Source organism: Megascapheus bottae, chromosome 26 (assembly GCF_031878675.1).
Source record: "Megascapheus bottae isolate mThoBot1 chromosome 26, mThoBot2.hap1, whole genome shotgun sequence".
Taxonomy (NCBI): domain Eukaryota; kingdom Metazoa; phylum Chordata; class Mammalia; order Rodentia; family Geomyidae; genus Megascapheus; species Megascapheus bottae.
The window spans coordinates 10,806,710-10,832,438 of NC_143534.1; the positions used below are offsets into that span (position 1 = coordinate 10,806,710).

Genomic DNA, 25,729 nt, shown 5'->3' on the forward strand with positions numbered 1-25,729 from the left:
AGTAGAAAGAAAATTCTATTTTCTCCTGCTGGCCTGTCTTCTGATATCAAGAGTCTTCAGGGAAGATCAAGAAGATATTTCATCCATTCCATTCTAGGGGAAATTCAGTCTAATTTGTATGAAGGGTTGGGAAAGGTGGAACAGGCTCATAATCCTAGCTATTCAAGAGGCAGAGATAGAAGGTTCAAGGTTAGGAAGCTAGCCCATGCAAGAACTTAGCAAGACTCCATGTCAATAATAACAACAACAACCAGTTATGGTAGTGTGCACTTGTGATCCCAGCTACATGAGAGACATAAGCAGAGGATCTCAGTCAGAGGCAGGTCCAGGCAAGAACTTGAGGACTTCCCAGAAAAATAACCTAGGGCTGGGAATGTGTCTTAGTGGTAGAGTGCTTGCCTAGCATGTATGAAGCCCTGGGTTCGATTCCTTGGTACCATATACACACAAAAAAAAAAAACAACAGAAGTGGCCCTGTGGCTCAAGTGGCAGAGCACTAGCTTTGAGCAAAAAGTGTCCAAGGGCAGTGCCCAGGTCCCAAGTTCAAGCCCCAGGACTGGCAAAAAATAAAATAAATATAAAAGTGCTCATGGCTCTTCCATCTCTACCTCTGTTACAGAAGCTTCAGGAAGAGGCTTAGAGCTTCGGAGACATAGATGATGGTGGCCCCTCTCACTTCTGATGGAGGCTTTCGGATGACAGAGTGAAAAACACACTTCCGGTTGGCCTGCCACACATCCATGATGGACTGTGAATACTCGCATCATCTTTCCCACCGTTCCTAAGTGGAATTGAAGGACTTACAGAGCAACCTGGTGAAGACATGAGTACAGGGCACTGATGGTGTGTGCTGCCATTGTTCATCTTCCTCAGGAGGTTTGAGATCTGTGTTGATCTCAGTCCTAAGGCTCGTCACCAAAACAACCAGCAATAAAAGCTCTCAATTGGAGGTAGAGCATCAGCTCAAACAAGCTCAAGGACTTGACCACAAACCTTGGTGCTACTACTACTACTAATAAAAAAAGCAAATAATGTATCAGGAAATGGCCTGTGAGTTTAGATTAATTCCTAGCCTGTGCTCAGTTGCCTCCCCCACTACAAATAATGTACCATTTGCAAGGGTGATCCAGGTTTTGGAAGAACAGATTTCACTCAGTAATCTCAAAGGGCTTGACCAGCTAAACATACAATGTGAGAATTAAGGCCATTTTCTCTATCACCCAGAGAAAGGAAATGTTAAGGCACAGAGCAGTCAAGTTTTTAATCACTGCATGGCATTGTCTGTATGCTTGCCTGACTCCAGACTCATCTGTAGGATGCAATTCCTGACTTCTTTGTGGAAGGTAAACTCTTTCTCCAAACCTGCATCCCACCTGAAAATATTCCCCTCCCTCCCATCGCTACAACTCCAGACTGAAAGGTTGCAAAGCTGATAACAAATATTCTGGAAGTGTTCTCAACCTCACGCTCCATATTGGATAGATTTGGATGACTGAAGTAGAGTTAAGGTAGAAATGAATCCGTGGATAATCACTTTATGAACATTTAAAATAAGGGCATTGAAGCTGAGTGCCAGTGGCTATGCCTGAAATCCTAGCTACTGAGATAGGAGGATCAAGGTTCAAAGCCAATTTGAGAAAGACTCTGAGACTCTTATCTCCAATTAATCGTTAAAAAAAAAAGCCAGAAGAGAAGCTGTACCTCATGTGATAGAGTATTAAATTTGAGTAAAAAAGCTAAAGAACAGCACCTAGGCCCTGAGTTCAAGCCCCAGTACTGATACAAAAAAAAATGAGGACGTGGGTCAAAAACATTTGAGTCAACTGGAATCTAGAGCTGGATCCAAATAAGCTGGAAAACAGGGGCTGTCCTTAGAAAGGAATTGGACTTACAATTCTGGACAACAGAACTTTGTAGAGGACAAAGACAATTTGTAATAATTAGTGCCCATTAGCATTCTCCTATCAGAGGATCATAATAGCTCAAAAGCTATGTACATATGGTCATACAGGATAAGATTAAATGAAATGAACTCTAGGATATGGAAACAGGTTTATCTTTGTGATGGTTGTTCTTAATGTACTATGCAGTTATTTCTTTTCTCTTTTTTTCCCACTTATGGTTAATCTCATGTGATTACTGTATCTGACTTTGTTACCTGGTATATTATATATACATTTATTTGTTTATTTGAAATAGGGAAGGGGGAAAACTAGATGACTGGGAGGGAGTGGGGGAGGGAAAAGGTGGATAAAAACATGAGAAAGGGGTATCAAGATTCAAGAAGTAATGTACCCATCACCTGATGAATGTAACTGCAACCCCTCTATACATTATTCCAACAATAAAATACAATTAAACAATTTTCACAGGCATCTAATGTTGGTTTGGTGAAAGAAAGACTTTGCAGACTCAAGAGATCTTACTCAACAGTTAACCTTTACTGCTTCCCTCACTCAAATCCAAATCCTAAGTCTGACTTTTAAGAAAAGTGAAGGCCTCAGATCGAGCCTAATAAGAATGTAATCTTTAATGCAAACCTCTATAAAGCGGGATAAGTTAATGACAATATTTACTCCTAACAGGGGCTGCTCGTAGAAAGGAGCCTGCTTTAGAGTTCTGGACAACAGAATATTGAAGAAGAAAAAGACAATTATCTATTTAAGTTGGCTTTTGTCCAACAGTTTCAAGTTTCATAATGTTGGCTGAAACCTACACTGAATTAGTCTTTCCTTTTTGTGTATGTCTAAAGAAAACTTGGAAAAAGCTATTTTACAAAATATGTCAACATACCCACATGGGTGAATGATTAGATAGTAATGGTGTTTTCTATTTCGAGAAATATATGCAGCTCTTAAAGATGATAATTTATAGTCACTTGGAAAATACTAGTGAATAACAAAGTGGTAAAGTAAAACATAAAACTACTCATGCACTATGGTGGCAACCATGCAAGGAATGCAAATATGAAAAAAATGCTGCTAAGAAATCTACCAAGAGGATAAAAATTGGTGAAATCAATGCGATATGATGTGTCTTTCTGTTTTCTCAGATTCCTATACTGCCTTTATAATGCCTTTGTTATTTGAGTCATATTAAAAGCCTTAGCTCTTTTGAGTTTGCAGTGTGAACCTTCTCAAATCCAAGCAACACACATAGACAAGGGCCCATATGAGACCATCCTCATTCCAAGTCATCATCTTCCTGAAAATAATACAAGGGCCTCATTCTGCCCCACCCAGGCATTACAGCATCCCTAAGACAACTGGCATGGCGCATGAGACACAAGACCCTCAGAACTCGAGATAGACCCTAGAGAGTCTGATTTAAACACACTGATCAAAGCAATAGATGAGTAACAGATTTTAAGGCCATTTAAACCAGGTTCAGAGTGCCATCTTTCAAGGATAAGGTGAGCCAGCCCAAAGGCTGGGATTCTAATAACTTCTCTGACCCTTATGTGTTCTCAACTTGGAGAAAAATCGGTTGATTTCCCATGTCTGTTGTTCCAGGTGTTCAACAGTGATGATGGCGTAAGCGTACAGGCACTTACACCTCCAAAAGCACATACCTTGTCTCCGTTTTTGAAAAGAATGGACTATGTGCTATTCCCTCTGAGCAAGTGTGACCAGGCACTTTTACTTACAGCAAGTTATGATTTACATTATATGGCAGTTCACTCTTTCCAAGCAGGAAGAATAACTTAATAGCACTAATGGAATTTCCTTTCCTAAAGAATCGTAACAATAGCTTAGATATACATCTGGCCTTACAAATTCCCGAGGCGCAATGTCCAGAGATACAGAATGAGCAAAAAATAGCTCACACACAATACCCTGGTGTGTCCCAGCCATTCTTCGCAGATTGCATAGCCAGAGATTTAAGAACACTTGACATCCTCTTCCTTTTCCACCAACAAATCAACCTCAGAATCACACGAATCTCAGGAGAAACTTCCAAAATGACCCCCAGAGGACTTACCTGTACCAGGAGTTCCAGCTTCCTGTCATCCAGAAGGTGTACTTGACATCGACGCCCCTCCGTCATCTACAAAGAAAAAGACATGGTAGCCATTAAAGTCAAGAAGTGGGACAAAGGGTAGAAGAGTTCTGGAGCTGGACTAGAGATACTTGTCTGAGAGAATCGGGTTGTAAATGACGAGAAGTGGTTGTAAAAATGTTGCTTCATTCATCCATTCAGAAATATGGAGCAATTTCTATCCAGCGGGGGCTATTCTGGAAGCCCGGTATGAAGGGCACATAATACTGCAATGGAGCTTCCTTACATATCCAAGGAAGGGGAATAGAGTAGCACATACATTTGCAAAATGGTAAGGGTTCTTCTCGTGTTCATTATTCCATTTAGTAACTGTATCAACACGAGAGACAGAGCTCAAGAACCCATTTCTGCCCCCAGATTCATGGTCTGTCTTGTTAGTCAGCAGAAAGCAGAGGTCCACCCATCTCGGGTCTTTGTGTTAGCCAAGCACCTCTCGAATGACCTGAGCCTATGCAGACTCACAGCAGCAACAGGTTACAGTGCCCATAGTCTACCTAGAGCCCTGTCCCTTGTGCCTTTTGAGATTTCTGTCTCTGAAGAGGACTTCGGTGAATTCTAGACCCCAATCTGATGGACAAAAACAAACAAGCTGGAGCTGGTAGATTTTTAATAACTGGATTTCTGCTTAATGTACAGCATTTGTTAGCATTTGTTGGCATTGTTCTCAAAGGAAATTCTCAAAGATAGCAGACAAGCAGGCAATTGTCATGACACTAACAGTGTCTGCAACACCAGGAATATAACGACAACCCTGCTCGACTGTAGTGTAGTTATGAGGAAGTGACAGGCTCCGAGTAGAACTTTTGTTTTAAAATATCCTTTAATTATGCTTGTACGCTCAATTTTAGTATTGGCCAAGTTTTAGAAATTCCTGAAAACTTTAACAACTGGCTCTCATGAATTGATCTCCACAGCACTGTGCGGATCTGAAGCTCTTGAATGTTGCTCTCATGGAATATACTGGAATATACAGTATTTCCCACTACACAATCATTGCCCCTAGCAAGGGCTAAAGACGAGCTATGCTACACAGATATAAATAAGGAGAGAGGCACATAGGCAGGTCCATGAGATTCATCTCTAAAAAACCACCAAAAAGCTGGAAATGAAGTTGTGGCTCAAATGACAGACTGCTACCCTTGAGCAAAAAAAGAAGAAAAAAATCTCAAGGACAACGCCCAGGCCCTCAGTTCAAACCCCAGAATTGGCACAAGCATTGCTCAAGTGGTAGGACATCTGCTAGCAAATGTGAGCCACTGAGTTCGAACCCAATCCTTTTACAAAACAAAATTGCCACCGAACATGTTAATTTCAGGTTTCAATAGGGCAGTTAATAGCAACTGTGCAAGTACTTGGGAGAAAGAAGTTCAAAGCTACTGAAATTATTCTAAGATGTTTAAGAGAGTGCAAGTTAGTTTAAAAGTGGTATAGACACCTTGATTGTTAAAGTGGTTTTTTTTTAAACAACATTTTTCACAGGATTAAGAAAAAATCCCTTGAAGGGTAAAGATACAAAAAGGACTTATGAAACATATACAATTTGTCTTTGTATCCTTCAAACACAACATTTCAAGCCTCCTCACATGGTGGAAGTTTAAGGGTGTATATGTCTTTCAGTTCCTGATTCACATTCTAGCAGATTTTATGAAATCAAATTGGTATTTAAGGGACCTGACTCCTACAGTAATGAAGCCACAGATCATACTCTGAAAACATTTCACAGCACATAAAAGTTCAGATGTGAAAGTTGACCCTCGTGAGTCATTTTTCATGAAAAGTAAAAGGTGCTTATGAAAAATAATACCATTTCATCTGCCCAGTAGCTAAAGGTAGTATATTGGGATGCTGGTGTTTATTCCTGAGGAAAAGATAAGTCTGCCCCTCCCTCATTCACACCTCCCCTGGGAGAAATAAAAGAGCCCTGCAAAAGTCACCCCAGGAACGTCTGAATGAAAACTTCCGTTTGATTCACTGTGGCTTTGGAGGTTTGAGAACAGGGCTGCAGGTTGTTTCTCAAGAGGGCACCTGTTTACTGTTTGAGTCCTAAGGCAGATTGGAGGTTCCAGGTTTTCATCCTCACTTCAGAAAGGCGGGCACAGCCCAACAGCAGACATCTGTAGCTTTGTGTGGCTTGCCAGGCACAGCTGAAATTTCCTCTTGAATACTAACAATCGTAATATAATACTGTGTTCCTTTTCTCTCTCTAGCGCTTGCGCTCTTTTTGTTTCAGCATAATTGGATCCCGGGCATCACCCTCAAAGGAAATCCTTTGGAGAACCAGGCTGTATGTACATAGATGTCAGCCGACTGCTATTCCAACCCTAAACTGTTTTGCACAACACAATTCTACATCAATCCAGAGCCTCCTACGGGCTCTGGATTCTAAGGATGTGCCAGTACTGGGACCTGAACTCAAGGCCTGGGTACTGTCCCTAGCATCTTTGCTCAAGGCTTGCGTTCTAATAGTTGAGTCACAGTTCCACTTCTGGGTTTTCGCTGTAAATTGAAAATAAGCATCTTATGGACTTTTCTGATATGGGGCTGGCTTTGAACCACAATCCTGAGATCTTTGCCTCCTGAATAGCTAGGATTATAGGTATGAGCCACCAGTGCTCGGCACAGAATCTTTTTGAATGTTACTTTGCTTAAAGACAGTATAAATGATCTGAGTGTGGACTCAAATCTTCCCAGTTTCCTGTGCCTATTATCCCCTCCTTTCTCAACATTATGTGCCCTTGTTCTGTCTGTTTTAGACATTCCTTGGGTGTCCTCTCTCGCATTTTACTTGCTCTTCACTCCATAATTTTCCACGCAGTGTATGTGTATATGGAAGGATGCCAAGGAAATCATCCCAGTTCTGTTGTTCCTAATGTTTGTATAGAAATGTAAAGTAGTATAGTGCCATACCACCATTTGAAGCAGATCCTGAACTTAAAAAATACATTTTGCTTCAGAATGAAAACTAAAAAACTTTCTGTTACTCCTTTTCCCCAGTTTCCCTGGCCTAATTTCTACACACACACACACACACACACACACACACACACACACACACACACACACATACCCCACATGTATACCGACATACCAAGTTGGGATTCATATTCTTATTTGAGACAATGCACGATTAAGACAATACAATTTTAATAATATGTATTTGTGACTCATGAGAATTACCTAAAACAAAGAAGGACCAATTTCAAGATCTAGGTTATTTTTAAAAATTCCCAATAGTCTGTAAGCAACCTGAAATGTTATCTGTGAAAACCTGACCATCAATCAGAAAATTCAGAGTTGAAAAAAGCTATGTGAGCTGAGGCACAAACACAGAAACTTGTCTTACAGCCAGGCTAGGGTCCTTAACCCAGAGGCCATGCTAAGAATGCCAGAGGCAGTACTGCACAGAGGGACCTCTGACCTCAGCCATTTCCTGGCTCAGAAGAAAATTCCAAGGCCCTGACTACAACTTCCCTGTACTAGACATTATTGGAACTCCTCCTTTGGGGGGGGGAGGACAAAATGGGGGTGTCACTTCAAAAGTGTCCACTTGTTACCTTAGAAAAATGAAAGCTAAAGCAGCAATGTAGGAACTCAAAGTTTTAGAACCACAAAGTTTAATAAAATCATCAAATCCTTCTTTACTCACAGCCAGGAACTGAAGAGAGGCAACACGTCCCCAGTCACCCAGAAACACAAGCTGTTGTTGAAGACTCAGACAAAGAACCGAATCACAAGTTAAAATTAGGGATGTATGTGTGGCAGGATGAAGGTTTCAATTCAGAGCCCTGGGTTTGCTTGTTCAGCTGGTGCTCTACCGCTTGAGCCATACCTCTAGCCTAGGCCTTTGCTGGCTATTTTTGGAGTTAGAACCTCTGACTTTTCTTCCTGGTTTGGTTTTGAAACAAAATACTCTTGAGTCGCTGGACTTACTGACAAGCTCACTTTCTGCAAGTGCTATGAATTAACATCAGGTGACAGAGAAAGGACAGGTGAGTCAAGTACAACTACAACAGACATCTTATTCAGAAAGGGGTGACATTAATCAAGATGCATTGTATTTGTAAATTGACAGGTTGAATTGAAACCCCTCTATAAAAATGACACTTAGGACACAACAACAAAAAGGCTCATTTTAACCTTGCTGTCATCCGTGACCTCCTCCAAATTGTGCCCCCTCTGTTTTTATAACTCTCCTGGATTTAGAAGAACAAAGGAGCCAAGCCTCAGGGCTGGAGAAGGGGGGGGTTGTTCTGGCTGCTCAACATAGCTGCAGTTCATAAGGCACAGGCACAAGTTCTTAAACAGGTGATCCTAGAGGAAATGAGCAAACTAACATGGCAGAATGAAGACCCTCCCCATGTTAAGATTGGAAAGGTTGTAACTAGGGCACTGTGGTCCCATCAGGGGCTGAACTTGAGGGTTGGGGACACAGACTGCTGTGCCAGGGGGTGGAGGGAGCACGTGAGCCCCAATGTCACTAAAGGGTTCAGAAATATGTGTGTATTCAAGCCCCAAGTCCTATGAGATAACCAGTTTAATACAGTCCACGTCATGCATCTGGGCAGCCAGTGTGTAGAAAAACACTGCAGGGTTTGAACTCTCATTAAAAATAAATAAAGCCATGGGTAAAGGCAGATAAGGGGCGAGACCTACCAGGTAGCCCCACCATGGAAGGGGACCTCTGACTCAGACTGTGGAACAGGAGGATGGAAGAAAAACCATCAGAACAGAGGACAAACTCCTGGGCCTGGGTGGTGGGCAGGTATATGTGGGGTGCAGCCAAAACAGACAAGCGCCCTGTGTCTTGCTCTGACCAAATAGAAGGAAACAAATCCTACAGAGTCCAAATGAATGAGCCTAGAGGTGCTATGTGTCCAGGCACCAGTTCCAAGCCCAGAGCAGTAAAGCTACCCACGGTTAAAGGCCTCCAGGCCCCTGGCAGGCTACAGCATTTTCTGCCCTCTCCCTCCAACTGGCTTGATATCTCTAGAATAGAAACTTGGGTTTCCTACCTGGATTCTGCCATGGTTGGAGTTTCTTCTACAAACAGAACTCTTTATTTTTTTGTGTTGATACCAGGGCTTGAATTCAGGGCTTCTCATTCTGGCTTAGCTTGTTTGCTCCCGGCTGATGCTCTGTCACTAAGCCACACCTCCAAGCCTGACTTACTTTTATTTGGTTGATTGGAGATGGGAGTCTCAAAGACTTTTCTGTCCTGGTTGGCCTTAAACCATAATCCTCCAGGTATCAATCCTGAGTAGCTAACTAAAATCAGAGGCTTGAGCTACTGGTTCCTAGCTTAGGACTTCCTTTAGAAGTATTAACCCACTATCCTGCTCAAAGCACAAACATTTATTAAGACATAGTCACTTCAATACAATCCAGCTGCAGGCCTTTGCTTCTTTTCAGGCGAAAGAGCTCAGGTGTTTTTGTTTTTTGCCTTCCCAGCAGTGGGAATCTCCGAAGACACAGAGACGTAATCCTACTCAACAGAGAACTTTGGGTCCTGTTATTTAGAGAGGGCCCAGGGAAGAGAGAAGGGCCTAGTTCGAGAAAGAAAAGGGGAGTGCAGAATTTGGAGCACAGAGGAAGTGCTGTGCTGTATGAACTGAGGCTGGAGGGGAAAGATAAGCAGACTAGAACAGAGGTGGGGGGAAGGAGGGCTGGGATGGAGTGGGCAGATTTTAGGTTTTAGGATCTGAATGGGACAATCAAACTACCTCTTTCCCTCTTTATGCTGTGAAAGTGGAATGTCAACTCAGTAGATAAGAATCTCACTGTATAGCCACACTGGTGGCTCATACCTGTAATCCTAGCTACTAAGGAGGCTGAGATCTGAGGATTGTGGTTCAAGGCCAGCCCAGGCACAAAAGTCTATGAGACTCTTATCTCAAATTAAGCACCAGAAAACTGGAAGTGGTGCTGTGGTTCAAAGTGGTAGAGTAACAGCCTTGAGCTGAAGAGCTCAGGAACAGTACCCAGGCCCAGAGTTCAAACCCCATGACTGACAAAAAAATCTTAGAGTATGATGAGGGCACAAAAGCCTGTGATCTCAGCCACTTGGGAGGCAGAGGCAAACGAGGCTCAAGTTCCAGGCCTGTTGGCGAAAACTTAGCCAGATTCTGTCTCAAAATACGGCTTGGGTGGTAGAGTGCCCGCGTAACAAATGTGAAGCCCTTAGTTAAAACAGTATCACCTCCCCAGACAAAAAATAATAGAAGCCCTCTGTTTGTCTCAATGGCCCCACTGACCTGAGACTCTGCCACTCAACCTGAGGGCCACCCTCTCCCTGGCCTCCAGGCTCTGCCTGTGCTGTGCCCTTAGCTCTGCAGGCAAAGATCCACCTCGGTGCTCCATGCTCAGGCACACGTGCTCAGCCAGGTGCCTGGGACATGGGGTGACTAGAGGAGAGACAGCGAGCCCAGGGACATGGCTGCCCTTTCTTCTAGGTCACTTGATGCAGCTCCAACAGTGCGTGTGGCTTTTTAGAAAAGACCCCCAGAGGCGCTGCCCACTGTCACAGTACTCTGTGGCTGTTGGGTGCGGGCTATTCTCAATCCCCGTGAATAAGAAGCTCCGTGCCTTCCTCACTGTGCCGCCAGCGCTGAGGGGAGGGCTCTTATCTCCTCATCACTTGTTGTAACATTCTAGAAGTTACCTTGTTAGCTTAGGCCTGCTTTCCTAGCCTATCAGTGACAATGGCCGTGCTCTTCTGTGGGGCTAGTAGCTCTGCCGAACTCTGAATCCCACACCCCAGCCAGCACGGCGGGGGCGGGGGGTGTCAGGAACACTCGGTCTTCTGTGTCCCAGCCACCTCCACCCACAGGACAACCCAGTCATGTCTGCCTCGTTCCTCGTTCTCTTCACACAGGTGTTCCCTGTTGTGGCAGAGTATAGGAGGCTGGCTCTGGGCGAGTCCCAGCCCTGGCTGTGTATGAAAAGGGGAGACTGTCCACACCAGGGCTTGGAGGCCTGGTTCAGCTCTAAGCAACCATGACTCTCAGGTGACCCTGTGCTGAACAGACCTCCACAAGGCTAGCAAAAGGAATGTTGAAGGGGATCTAAGAAAGGAGTGGGGGTACGTCAATACAAAGCTTGTGGGCTCGTGTCCAGTATTATCCTTCCACACACATGAGCATGCACACTAATGCACACAGCCAGCCTAGTTATTTACAACATGCACACCCAGGCAGGCTCCTGCAAAGGACACTGCATCTGAACCCCAAAGATAAGCTGATTCTATGGGCCTGAAAGATATCATAAAGGACTGAGACGTTAATGGTAAAAATGTGATGATAACCTAAAGAAAAGAAAATGAAGCCAGAAAGTCAGGGACTGGTGGCTTACATCTGTAATCTTAGCTACTATGGAAGCTGAGATCTGAGGCTGGTGGTTTGAATCCAGCCTAGAGAAGAATGTTCTTTAGACTTGTATCTTCCATTAACTACCAAAAACAAACAAACAAACAAAAGCCAGAAATGAAGTTGTGGCTCAAGTGGTAGAGTGCTAGCCTTGAGCACTAAAGATCAGAGACAATGCCCAGACAGTAGTTGAAGCCCCAGGGCTGGCACACACACACACACAAAAAATGGAAAAGACAGAAGAGGGTATGTATGATGTCCCAAAAGGTTTCTATGTGACATTTACAAAACATCAAGGGAATAGAACCTGAAAGCAGAACTTCCAGCGCCACACAAAGTTATGGGGCCAAAGTTGCAAGACTAAAGTTGATATTTAAAATAAGAAAGTCAAGGATGAGAAAGGGCCCTTTAAAGACATGTTCAAAGCAGGAAGAACAAGCGAAAAGGATGGAGCCACCCCTTGTAGCCGATTGGAGTTTTGTTCAAGGTCAAACCACGGAACAATAGGGTTCCTGTTTTGTTTCAAACTGCTTAACCAAGAAGGGGCACAAAGAGCTAACAAGGAAAAGAATCTACACTAGTTATACAGATGGTTACATAAAATATAAAAAACAAGTATGTGAACTAGGTGTTGGTGGTTCACAGCAGTAATCCTAGCTACTCTAGGATCACAGTCTAAGGCCAGTCTGGGCAGGAAAATCCAGGAGACTTTATTTCCCATGAACCACCAAAAAGCTGGAAGTGGCGTTGTGGCTTAAATGGTAGAATGCTAGCTTTAGCACACAAAGCCCAGGGGCAGTGCCCTGACCCGGAGTTCAAGTACCACTATTGGCACCAAAAAGAAAAAAAAAGCCACAACAAAAATTAACCAACAAGACCCACAGAAAACAACCAACAACAATAAAAGAGGCACAATTTAGATTTGGATTATATTGAAATAATTTTCCAGTACAAAAAAGGTAAATGCAAATTTGGGTGTCGGGAGAAATGATAACGAGATGTTTATACATCAAAGATAAAATTTTTTTGACTAGCAGAGAATCACAACTTAGAAGACCACTCACATAGGAAATATAGAAGGTAAATGGTCAAAAGATTCATATCCTTCAGCTCAGTCGTTTCTCTCTTCTAGGAGTGTATTCTAAATGAAATAGAGGTAAGCGACTGTAGGTACAAAAGCTCCCCAGGGTGTGTGTTCATTCAAGTGCTCTGAGCGTTTATTGCCCACCAGGCATCTCACTGGATATAGTGATATAGGCGATTTTGTTTCTGAACGTAAGAGGATTCCATGTGTCCTCTGGGTAGAAGAAATACCAAGTTAACAGCACTTGTAGAGTGCTGAGTGTGACAACAGTGTTGTGGAAGATGGCTTGGGGAAAAGGCAGGGGACATGGAATCACACCGGATAGGGAGAAGGAACTATGGGGAGACGTTGGTGCCCGGCAAAGCAGCATGATTCAGAAGGGCTAGACTGAGAGAGAACAGGGCATGCTGTGAACATGGCAGCATCGGCCCTGCAGAGGCTGGAGGATGGGCATAGGTAAGTGAGGAGCAGGGCTCTGTTCATAATCACAGACATCCAATGTGCCCCAGGGAACTGTGAGGGGGCCCTCAACACTGTTGTCCAATCAACTTGACCAGAGCTGAGGTAGAAATACTGTCTGTGAAGAGGCTTCAAATGGCAAATGTTGAAGCTCAGTGCCTAGCAAGACACACAAGCATTTGGAAAATTATAACATAATACAAAATACACATGGAGTTTCTCAATCTCTGTGTACCCCTCCACCCCCAGCAATGTGTAAACAGATACAGAAGGTGCAGTTATCAACTGTCCATGTGATGAAGAGGCTTGGATGGGAGCTTAAAGGTGTAAAAATTGGGATCAGATTGTTCACGCTTTGTTTCCTACTTACAGTTCAATGCCACAAGCAAAGCATATAGAACGAGAGAATTCAGGATCTCTTTATGATTAAGCCATTTCTAGATTCTGGGTTTAATTCTGGGTGCCGTATTTTGCGTAGGAAATGAAAGAGACAGGAGGAATCCAAGCAAGGACAACAAGATTGAGCACAAATGAAATAGGACACCACGTGATTGATTATTCCTACCAACAAAGACTTGCATGAGTACAAACTCAGGCTCTGATTGATGACGTGGCAAGAACAAGCATGGTCCAGGACTATCTTGGGTAAAATTGGATGGGAAAACTTGCTAAATGGATGAGTATAATTAGAAAGGAGATGAACATTTGGCTTGGCGGGCCAAAAATAGAATCAATGAGTGGAAGTTACAAAGATACATTGGAATTCAATAGAAGGAAGAACGTTAAACAGGCATTATTGTTCAACATGGAGTCAGGTGCCTGGTTATCATGACTAGTGAGCAGGAAGAGGCAGAGGACCTTGGCCTGGGAGTTACAGAAAGGATTACTGAGCTCAGCTGGAAGGTGAGGTAAGATACAAGATATCAAGATCCCTGCCTACTCCAGTAAGCTGGGGCAGACAAGATAGGAAGACATGTACACAAATATACAGGAATAACTAAAAATTTCAAGAAAATGCATTCATCTGAACCACTGATACCTTTACTTGTCACATTTACTGTTGCAGCATTACATGATATGTGATGAAACAAATATTTACAATATTCAGTCCTGCTTCACCGAAATTGTCAGTGGCTCATGACTGTAATCCTAGCTATTAAGGAGACTGAGATCTGAAGATGGCAGTTTGAAGCCAGCCCAGGCAGGAAAGCCCATAAAATTCTTATCTCCAATAAACCAGCAAAAAGCCAGAAGTAGAGCTGTAGTTCAAGTAAAGAATGCCAGCCTTGACCAAAAAAGCTCAGGGATAGCACCCAGGTCCTGAGTTTGAGTTCCAGTACTGACACACACTAAAAAGAAAACTGCACTGCAGACACATAGTCACAAATAAGTTTTTCCTAGTTTTTTACATGATGAATTTCCCCTGTTTAAATGTACAATCAAATATTCCCTATTTAAAATGTAATGTTGGGGCTGGGTGAGGGTGTAGCTCTGTGGAAGAGAGCCTGCTTAGCATGCAAGAAACCCTGGGTTCAATGCCAGCAGGAAAAATTAAAAAGGAAAATAAGATGTAACACTCTGTGTGTTACATGCATGTGCCAACCTCAGTTTTGCTAGAGTACTCCTGTGTTTGATAACCCAAAACATCAACCACTTAACTTTGCTCCAACATCTAATTCAATCTGTCTTAATATTTTGGGCAGTACTGAGGTTTGCATTCAGAACCTTGTGCTTGTGAGGCAAGTACTCTCCTACTAAAGCCATGTACCCAACGCTTTTGCTTTATTATTTTTCGGGAAAGGCCCAGAACTTTTTTGCCTAAATTGGCTTCTGACCTGTATCCACTTATTTACGCCTCTTGTGTAACTGGGATTAAAGGCATGAACTACCACATCTGGGTTTTGTTTTGTTTTGAGATAAGGTCTCACCAAGCAGCCCAAGCTGATCTTGGCTTTCCAAGTGCTAGGCTGACAGGCACAAACCACCACACTCAGCACAAGCTGTCATTTTGTTTATTTTCTTTTTTAGATGGTTGTGGGTCTGAGCCTGGACACTGTCCCTGAGCTCTTCAGCTCTACCACTTGAGCCACAGTACCACTTCTGGTGTTCTGGTGGTTAATTGGAGATAAGAGTGTCACAGACTGGGCTAGCTTTGAACTGTGATTCTCAGATCTCAGCCTCCTGAATAGCTGGGATTACAGGTGTGAGCTACTGGCATCTGGCTTATTTTGTTAAAGTTAAATATCTCTCTCTCTCTCTCTCTCTCTCTCTCTCTCTCTCTCTCTCTCTCTCTCTCTCTCTCTCCCTCCCTCCCTCCTTCCCTCCCTCCCTCTCTCTATATACATACATATGTATATATATGTTTATATATGTTTATATGTATATATGTTTATTTATATATATTTGCTTACTGTGTCTTCAGTAGGAGTCAATGCAACACTAGTTCCAACTTATCACTCAATAAGTTTCCAGAGTTGTAAATTTTTATTGGCCTTAAAATGATAATGTGTGTAGAACTGTAGCGGGAATGATATGATCACCATAATAAACAAGTGAATAAACTATACTGATATACTATATCTTCTTACATACCTATTCAGGGGACAGTCATAATGCAGTCACTATTCAGCTTAATTGAAATTCATAAGATCACTCTGGTTCTTGGTAGTATTACACTTATAACTCAGGACCTTACCATTGCTAGACAAGCACCCTACCAGCCTAGAGGCAGGGTTTCATTAGCCCATTCTGCAGAAAGCCTCAGAGGGGTTAAGAACACCTGTTGGTTTTATAGTTCCTATGCTCATGTGACCACAGGTCATGCAGAATCAACATGGCTCTGCCATTAGTGACAGATGATGCCTCTGCCTCACTACACAGGTGAGTGTGTGGATGCCTGGGGTGGGGAACGCTGACATTATCAGTGGCCATTTGGATATGTATAACATCACGTGAGGGCGTACAGTACTATTGGTATAGGCAGATGGCTGCAGGAAGCCAACCAAAAGCATGTAAGAAGCCTACATGTATGTCCTGTCATGTACCAAGTGATTTCTCATTCCCCTCCTCGGCAAGATGAAATCTGTGAATAGCTCTGGTCATAGCCTCCCTTACTCCCATCTTCTGAGATGTGTAGGGTGGGAAGTACTATGCTAGGCCGGTTGCAAGCTTCTCAAATTCCATCCTTGCATCCTGGTGGCCTTTGAAGCTAAGTGGTCAAACAGTCACCACAGCAAAGCCCCGGCTGCCTGCTATGACAGAACTCCAAGAACCTCAGTCCAGGGCCCAAGCTACATGCCCAGCTTGCTACCATGCCAACAACCCCCCCCCCCCACCATCCCAACTTCCCCCATGCTCCAAAGCTAGAAATCCCTGAGCTGGAGGTCCCAACATGGAGTGCTCACAAGCTCCACAAAAAAATGCACAGAGAGAACCTGGGAAGTGCTTGTGCTGCAGGATAGTTCATAGCTTCTCTGACATCGAGTGCAGAAAGTCTTATCTAAGTTCTTGGGAAAGCTAGAACCTTGCTGCCAGGGCTCTGCCCCCATTCATCCTGTGGGAGGTTTCTGCAGGTTCCAGAAGCCACCCAGACCTGGTCCTTGATGAGACTACAGCAGCTGGATGCAGGGAGACAAATTCCCAAACTGTTCCTGCCCACTCAGTACCCTTGAACAGCTGGGGGACCGAGGGGGGGGTGGCGAGAAAGCAGGCTTGGAAAACAGGAAAGACAGTAGAGAGAAGCAGGAAGGGGGGGATCCAGAAGCAGGGATATCCCTATAACTCACTCTGCAATCCTCTAGGGAGACACAAGGTAGAACCTTCAAGTGCAATGACTAGAGCAAATGCATGTTCAAGAAAACATGCAGGGTGCACAGCATTTGCCAGCAGTTACAGAAATAAAGATGTTATGGTGTATCTGCTAGTCAAATCAAAAATTCTAATTGGATACAGAACAACTCCTTCAAGCTTTTGGCAGGAGGTAATTATTGTGTTGACTACACACAGTGGAAAAAAAAAAAAGGCTGCAACTGAGTCTACTGTGTCTCCTGTTTGGCTGTTTCCTTGAGAGGAGGGACTAAGGGATATGGGGTTTGTTGGATTTTTGTTTTTTTGTGCTTTCTTTTCTTCCCCAAACCAGCGCTGATTAAAAGCTCAGCAATGCTGATTTTTTTCATCTAGATTTAAAATGTCCACGTCGATGGCTGAACGGTTCACCTGGAAATGTGGCTGTGATTATAGAAAAGCCAGAATTTCAAATGAGGACAAACAGGAGGCTGTGGTGGTGACTACAGTTCCCCAACTGGACGCTTAGCATGGGGCTGAGGACAAAAAAGCTCCTCAGCTCATGTAGGATTCTTGGTCTTGCTTCTTCCTGGTCCTATGGGGAGTCCACTCCATCTCCCACCTCCAGTTTCTACGCTGTAGTTCCCAAACAGTCCACCCAGAAAAATCTTGTTGGTTCTGTGTATATAATACTCAGAACCTGGACTCTCTCAGCACCTTGTCATCACATGGCCAGATTCTTTCAATCACCGCATCCCTCATCCCCACTTCTTCAACAGGGCGTCTTGACCCTCTGTCGGCCCCCTGGTCACCTATGCTGGGCAAGCCCCCAGCTCCTCCTCACATTTCCCCTCCTCCGATTTACTTTTACCCTGTAGCATCCTAAGTAACTGATTTACGGGGTTCCCTGACTGCCTCCTCTTCTTTGAATGCCAACTCCCCAAGGAAAAGCATTTCTGTCACTTCTCACCAACATTCCTGGAAGGGATAAGGCCTATATAAAGACAACACAGCGAACACGTATGTGGGGCAGATTTGCAGGACTAGGGCTTTCATGAAAGGAATGAGGCCTGCAAAGTGCCAAATAAATTCTTTCACCCTCGGATACAGAAACAGAGAAGGGTGAGCGACTTAGCAGAGAGATGAGGTAATTGTCACATCAGGAAAACAGTAATTGTGGATATAAGTAAGCAAGTAAAGAAATGAGAAAACCCACAGTTGCCATTCATAACTGAGTTACACTTCTGAGCACCTACCAGACTCTAAGCATAATGGCAGGCGCTTACTCATCAACAATAAGTAACATTTTTGTCCTTCTCTTAAAAAACTAAAATGGGCTGGGTGCCTGTGGCTCATGCCTATAATCCAAACTGCTCAGGAGCCTGAGATCTGAGAATCATGGTAACTGGTGCCCAGGCCCTGAGTTGAAGCCCCAGGACCAACACACACACACACACACACACACACACACACACACACACACACACACACAAAACAACAACAACAATCCATAGTGAGTGACATGAATCAACTGATCATGATAGCTTAGAAGACCACAATGGGATGCAGGGCAAGAGAGACTGCTTGGGAGGAAAAAAATGATGGCTATGATAGCTCAGAGTCAGAAGGCAACACTGGAGGCTCCAGTTAAAGGAAGAGTAGGTGTGACCCAGACAGAAAAGGGATGAGGGACGTTTCAATGAGGAGCAACTGCAGATGCTGAAGTTTAAGTTTCAAGGCTCTGTGTGTGTGTGTGTGTGTGTGTGTGTGTGTGTCTGTCTGTCTGTCTGTCTGTCTGTCTGTCTGTCTGTGTAGGATACTGGAAGATTCTCTCAGATTGTGGTGAGCCTTTTGAAAAATTCTATGCTAAGTTGCATGGTCTACAGGGAATGCATACAGCCCAGGGCCAGGCAGAGATGGAGGAAGAGGGGAGGGTTATGTGTAGTGGGAGCAGGTAGGAAGATGTTTAAGGGAGAGCTTGTGATGCTTTTATGACTCAGGAATGTAGGAGGGGTCTGTGCAATGACTGTAAAGGTGGCTGCCTTCCTCAAAAACAATCTAGGAAGCACACAAAGGATAAAGATGGAGAAAACTGGTGGAAAGGCCTACTACAGAGGAGCTGAATTCTAGCAATGCATGGGTAAGGAAGCAAGAGGGAAATGGGTGAGTCAAACATCACAGGATAAGGATTGCTAAGCCTTGGGAGGAAGAGGAAGAAGGGTAATCAGAAAACCACTGGCGGGTCCCATAATATCAAAGGGAAATACAAAGAAGCTTGAAGAACTTAGGAACTCCACCCAAAGGAAAAAGGGAAGAGAAGAATTTAGGGTAAGTTGTTAACCTGTCAGTTCAAAGTCAGTGAGGCAGAGATCACCTAGGCCTATGGGGTCAGATAAGAAGGAACTAGCAAATATCTGTCTGTCTGCAACTTCACATTTTTGCTAGCCAGGCAGTCTGCAGGACTTCAAAGTCTGGAGTGAGTGTGATGTTTGCAGACTGACATTTTGCTGTGTCCAATAAAAGACCAAAAGCCTTGGTATAACCCTTATGGCTCATGGCATTTTTCAGTTGAGTTCTGTTTGTTCTCCAAGAGTGTGGTCAGTTCTACTGGCAAGAAAAGAATAGTAAGGAACAAAGGGCTGTGTTGGATATTTTTCTTTGAATATTTGGATGTCTTTTGAATTTGGGGGTTGTGTTGAAGTAGCACAAAATCTTTATCGACTAAGTTACAACCTTAGGAAGAGGAAGGGCGACTAAATTGTTGAAGGGTACAAAAACCATATTTTCCACAATAAAGAAAGGAAGGAAGCAGAAACAAATAGCAGCTTATAATTTCTCCATAAAATGACAGACCCACTCCACCCTATCCAGGCTAACGATGACCATAAGCTCTTCCCCAGGGTTCATCTAAAATATATCTTAGTCTTGGCTGTGGATATAATGTTCTATAAATACTTTCACTGTCTGTATATTTGCTGTAATGTTTTCCATTTTGTTGCCTGTTTGTCTGTTTTAATCAGTCACCAAAGACATAGATCATCTCTCACTTTGATTTATTTTACTTACCACCGAAAAGGTTAAATGCATAAATAATTTTGTCAACTATTATGCAAATTGGCACACTGATTTCTTGTATTCCCAGGAAACCATCCCATTAGTTAGTTTCACTGGAGTTGAGTGGTTGGAAAAATGAAAAACAAAACAAGCATCCAGTCTTCTCAACATCTAGCCTACTCTATTATTCGATGCTATAGTTTCTTGGGTAAGATATAATAAACAGGAGCTAAACATGCTCCTAGCCAGTGATAAGGAAAAGGAAGCAACCAAAGACTATTATGCAGTAGCTATATTTTGGCCTTTTATGTTACATGACATTGATTACAGGCTCCGAGCTACCCAGGAAGCTGACGTTTGAGGATCAAGGTTCAAAGCCAGCCTGGCACTGAAATCTATGAGATTCTTTTCGTATAGCTCAAGTAGCAGAGTTGCTAGCATTGCGTGGAAAATTCCAAACAAGAGCACGAAGCCTGAAGTTCAAACTGCAATACTGATACACAGACAAAAAAAGAAAGAAAGAAAGAAAGAAAGAAAGAAAGAAAGAAAGAAAGAAAGAAGAGAGAGAGTCATTGAGATAATAATTTTGGTAATTCTTATTTTTACTCTTGATTTTTTTTTTCTCCCAAGATTGAAACCTTAAGTTTTCCTGCTTAATTTGGGAAAACTAAAGAATTCTGGCCAGGTTGGGTAAAATGTTCCATGTATACAAAGGTAAAAATCATCTATGTCCTCTCTGACCGTCCCCCCTTTCATGTTGCAGCCCTCACTGTGACTCACTGAGTTGCAGAGGAGTCCCAGGCTCTCTCATTAGCTTTTGTTATTCACCCCCAGTGCCTCTAAACTCAGGAGGTTTGGATCCACCCTGCCACCTATCATTCTTCATAAACTCTTCCTGCTTCCAATAATAAAGATAGCCAGGGTTATGCCATTTATCAACTACCAGAACTAATGTTTATTTCCCCACACTACCTCTCTCTATAAAATTCCAATACTGTACAGGTCCGTGTAACATTTACTTTCATTTCCACACCTAGTTCCTGTGTTCTAATATCCCCCCCTGCACACGCACACACTCACACAAAAGTTAGTATCAGGCCAACCATGGAGGGTAAAAATGACAAGCATACTGAAAGTCTTCCATACACACTGAGTGTTAGCTGCTTTGTGGACATTATCTTATGTGATCCCCTGCATGGGACTTTCTGATAAAGTCTGTAACAATTTGGAGAGATTCAGCCTCTCACTCTAGGCCTCACAGCTGATAATTAAACTCAGAGCAGAGGATGTCTGTATTTGCTCCACGACGTTGTATTGTGGAAATTCACATTATGCTGTGGGTGCCCCAGCCCACAGCAAGTGAGAACCTAGTGGGGCAAACTCTTCCTCGTCTTCTTCCTCCTCCTCATTTGCATGGTGGGTCTAAGTCTTCCATTCCTAAAAATGCCCTCTATCTAAAACACTCAGTGGCCCACCTCCCAGTGACACAAGCTCATGCTTTGCAGACTGCACTGAACATTGATGAGCCGAGCAGCCCTCGCACTCAGACCTATGGCTCTTGCTTCTCTTGCCTTCTGCACATGTCTCTTCTCTCCTGCCAAGACCTGCAGGCTACATCTGTGCTACTGGCTCCTCTATAGTTCTTCTGTTGCAAAACACTCAAGCAGACCAATAAAAGAGGATTGAGAGGGCAGAACACTGAACTCCATTGTGCTCCTCCTCACCCTCCCCTTTCCTGCGTTCTCTCTGAGCAACAGAGAAATAAATATTGGGTATGTACTGGGTTCGCTGAAGAAAGCAGGAAGTGAGCAAGCCAGTCCGGTGCCCCCGGGGGGCAACGTGTAGGGGTGTCCTCCATCCACTTCCAGATGGTTCTATACTATTTGGGTTTGTAGTCTGGATTTGTCCCATTACTAGGTTTCTTTGTAGGCATGCGGTGAGAGTGTAATTGTGCATTTTATGGTTATGAATGGTACAGCCTGGCAACTCTCTGATTGTTTTCCATTCGCTGTCATGCATTATCAATCTAATTCCCCATTTCACGCCATTTCCCCCATGTGTTTCTCACACAGCAAGGACAAAGAAAGGCCACAGGCTGGCAAAGATGGAAGCAATACCAGAAGGGAATGCTAGGTTTCTAGCCTCAAGTCTGCAGACATAGATCTCGGCTGATTTGAAGTGAAAAAAATACTGTTTAAAGGTTGAGTGGTTTGCATTCACACCTGGCCCTAAGGTTAGCGATGTATTTCTCATGGAGAAAACCAAGTCATACCACTGTACTATATAACAACAGGTTAGACCCTGACAAACTGCATTTGATGTTAGAGCTCTGGGGTTTGCAGGTTTCTAATGAAACCTAAAGTGATCCATTTGGTTGGTTTGTGCAGTGATGAATCCACTCAGAAATTTGCTTACTTGGCAAGGATCTATAAAGGGCTCATCACAAGCTGTGGGTTAAATGTAGTAGTGAGAATTAGGTGGTTGTTCATGCCAGGATGGGAGGCAGCTCAGTGGTACAGTACTTCCCTAGTAGGTAAAGACTTTTGTATTTGCAGCACTGCAAAAAAAAAAAAAAAAAAAAAGAAAGAAAGAAAAGAAAAGGAAAAGAAAAAGAAAACCAAGTATACACAGTACCCAAGATTGGCTAGTGAATGCTAAGAACAAGAAGGGGCCAGAATGTGAATGTGAATGTGGCCAGAATTTAGGTCAAAGAGTATGCAGGTGTCAATGTTCTTGACCATGGATAAGATGTATCTCCAGGACTGCATGATAGCCAGAGCTCCACTGTGTGTGTGTGTGTGTGTGTGTGTGTGTGTGTGTGTGTGTGTGTGTGTGTGTGTGTGCACCGGTTCTGGGAGTTCAACTCAGCAATCTCCCTGAGCTTTTCTATTCAAGGCTAGTGCTCTACCACATGAACGGCAGCTCCACCTCCTGCTTTTTTAGTGCTTGGAGTAGAATCTCAAGTCTTTCCTGGCTGGGCTGGCTTCCAACTTTAGATCTCAGCTTCCTGAATAGCTAGGAATATAGACATGAGCCACTAGCACCCAGCTGGAGCTCCATTTTTAAAACGAAAATCTAGAAAACACCCTACCAGATGGAGAATCATGCTTCTATGAGATCTGACAAGTGACAGCTCTGAATTAGAGTCAGTTATCTCCTACGTCTGCAGGGTGATCACTTGTTCAGCTCAAAGCAGAGTCTGGCTCATCTTTTCTTGATTCGTTGGTAATATGCTGCTGAATCTAGCTCTTCTATTACTTTCCAACAGCTATTACCTTCATCCTTGCAAGCCATTTTCATCTTCAAAGAAATGAGTATTTCTCCTGGGAATAAAAACATTTCATTTCCACTGATACAATTAAGAACTGAGAACACACAGGATCAGGAACACTCAAAACAAACATCGGGAGAGGCGCAGGATCCTGTCCACAGTTCCAAAAATCAAAGCCATCAGTGGTAGAGCTCTTTGCCTTCAATGTCAGGTAGAGAAAGACATGCTGAGCCTAGGGACCCAGAAAAGGGTGGCAGGGCCCTGGTGGCTTTAGGAGACTCAAAGGAAACTGCTGTGGTCAAAGTTTTAATAAGCTAGATTTATGCTGATTCGAAGAACTTCCAGCAGAGGAGAGCAGTGGCTCATGTGCTTGTGTGTACAGTACTGGCTGTCAAGCACAGAGCTGCAGAGGCTAGTGTACCTGCTCTAGAGATGGGATCTTCCAGAGGGAAAAAAGTATGGGGACAGGGAGAAGGAAGAAATACTACCACCCATGAGGCTTCCTCTAGCTACTGCAAGAAAGACCTTACCTTACATGATTAAAAACATTTTTTACTTAAATCTCACCCCTCCCCAAGAGGACTCGAAGCCGTCACATACCTCACATTCCCACAGACTCTTGGATTTTCAGTAGAACCTAAAGTAGGATGGATTGCTTTACATTGTAAAGCTTCCTTTTTAGACAGATAGCCAGTATCTTCTTTTGTTCTCTCATGACACTTTCAGAGATAGCAACAGAAAGCATAGAACCAGATATGGACAAGGTAGAACCATACTGGAAGGAAAACCCTGGAGAGGACACCTAGAATGTGAGTCTGATTTACCTGTGTCACCTAGCAAGGTAAGGGAGCTCCTCTCTTGCAACTTTAGGTCTGGGAGAATATTTAAGATTTAGAGCAAAAAATCATTGAGACCATTATCCTATTGTCCAGTAGTAGGATCCTAGAAATCACTTTTAATTGAGATACTAGAATATTCCACAGCTAAGAAACCTACAGAGAGAATATCATCAGATTATACCCCCAAAGAGAAGAATTAGTGAGTGGTGAAGTCAGACTTAGCTGCTCTCATTCCTGTGGAGAGTGTGGTTTAAAGTAACTTCATAAGCTAGTTAACTGTTAGCAGGCTTATTTTTGTGCTTGGACTCATTTAATTAAAATCTCTCCACAAGTTTGTTTTTATTTGTTTATGCTGGTTGAAGAGCTTGAACTCTGGGCCTGAGCACTGTCCCTAAGCTTTTGTGCTAGCCCTCTACCATTTGAACCATAGCTCTACCTTGGGCTTTTGTGGCTAACTAGAGATAAAAGCCTCAAGCATTTCTCTGCTCAGGCTGGAATTGAATCGTGATCCTCAGCTCTCAGCCTCCTGAGTAGCTAGGATTACAGGTATGAGCCACCAGATGCCTAGCTCCTGTATTAGTTTTTTAAGATGTATTTACTTATGAAAACATTAAGAATAAAGTTTTAGAGAATAAACCACCAGTGAAGTTATTTCATCATAAGGTATAAATATATACTTCTAAGAAATCATCATCTGGCTTGCAGGATACATGTGAATACATCACACACTCTCTTATACACATACCAGCATAAACAATGTGAGCACACGTGGCATATTTACATGGTAAAATCAGTAACTTTCTAAGGTCTCACCTCCACTCCACACTTAAAGATAAAAGTGCAACAGTGAATTCCTTGAATAGATCTCCTTAACTCCCTCTCCCTATCCCCTCTCCTTCCCCCAACCATGTTCCCTTTCATTCCCCATACCAACCACAGGGGTCTACCTACTGTAGAACTGACCCAGAGCCTTTCCTTGACAACTCTTAGGTATCTACTATCTCCAAAGCTTTCTCCTAAGTTCCAGAACCCAAGCAAGTCATGTATTCTCCCACATTCTCTCACTATAACTCTCCTGTGACAATTAAAGCACCTTGCTATACATCTGGAAGTCAGTTCTCAGGGAGGCCTCAAAATCATGCTAATAGCATTACACTACCAGACCAATGGTGTGGTGAGAACACCTGATAACAATATCATCTACCAAGAGGCTCTGGGCCCTAAGTAACAAGATCTAGTAATAAAATTAGTCTAGGACAAACAGAAAAAAGAACATAGCAAGAGCAGCAGCACATGGCACTTGATCAGGGCAAAAACTGTGAAGAGATTTCGGATGCTTATTCCTATTAAAGCCATCCATCCCTCTATAATACAAGGAAAAGTTTGTTTCAAAAGAAGTTACTTTTAGGAAGTGAATTTGTTCAAAGTGTCTGTGTATGGAAATATCACAATGAAAACACTGTTACACTATAAATATACACTAATTCACAAATAAAAACATAATTCCTACCCTCACAACTGTGTGTATGTATATGCTGGTACTGGGGCTTGAAATCAGGACCTTACACTCTCGTTTAGCTTTTTCAAACCTGAAAAACTCAAAAAACTCCTGGTTGGCTCATCAGAATCTGGAAGGTTTAACTGGAGATGAGAATCTAACCAACTCTTCTGCCCAGGCTGGCTTCAAACCACAATCCTCAGATCTCAGCCTCTTGAGTAGTTAGGATTACAGGTGTGTGAGCCACCAGCTCCCAGTACTAGCCACAAGACTGCACATAAGGTGTTCCTTTTTTCAAAATATCTGGAGGCAACTTTCTAA

The 25,729-nt window shown here is 43.2% G+C and overlaps 1 protein-coding gene across 2 annotated transcripts in view; it reads right to left on the bottom strand.

The window, feature by feature from the left end:
- Positions 1-25,729, bottom strand: part of Frmd4a (FERM domain containing 4A) — a 411,101-nt gene that overhangs the window by 141,727 nt on the left and 243,645 nt on the right. For both annotated transcript variants that reach the window (XM_090318923.1, XM_090318924.1), the window contains one exon: positions 3,982-4,047. In XM_090318923.1, the coding sequence (XP_090175049.1) occupies positions 3,982-4,047 (66 nt within the window). Of the gene's footprint in view, positions 1-3,981; positions 4,048-25,729 lie in introns of those variants that run through there.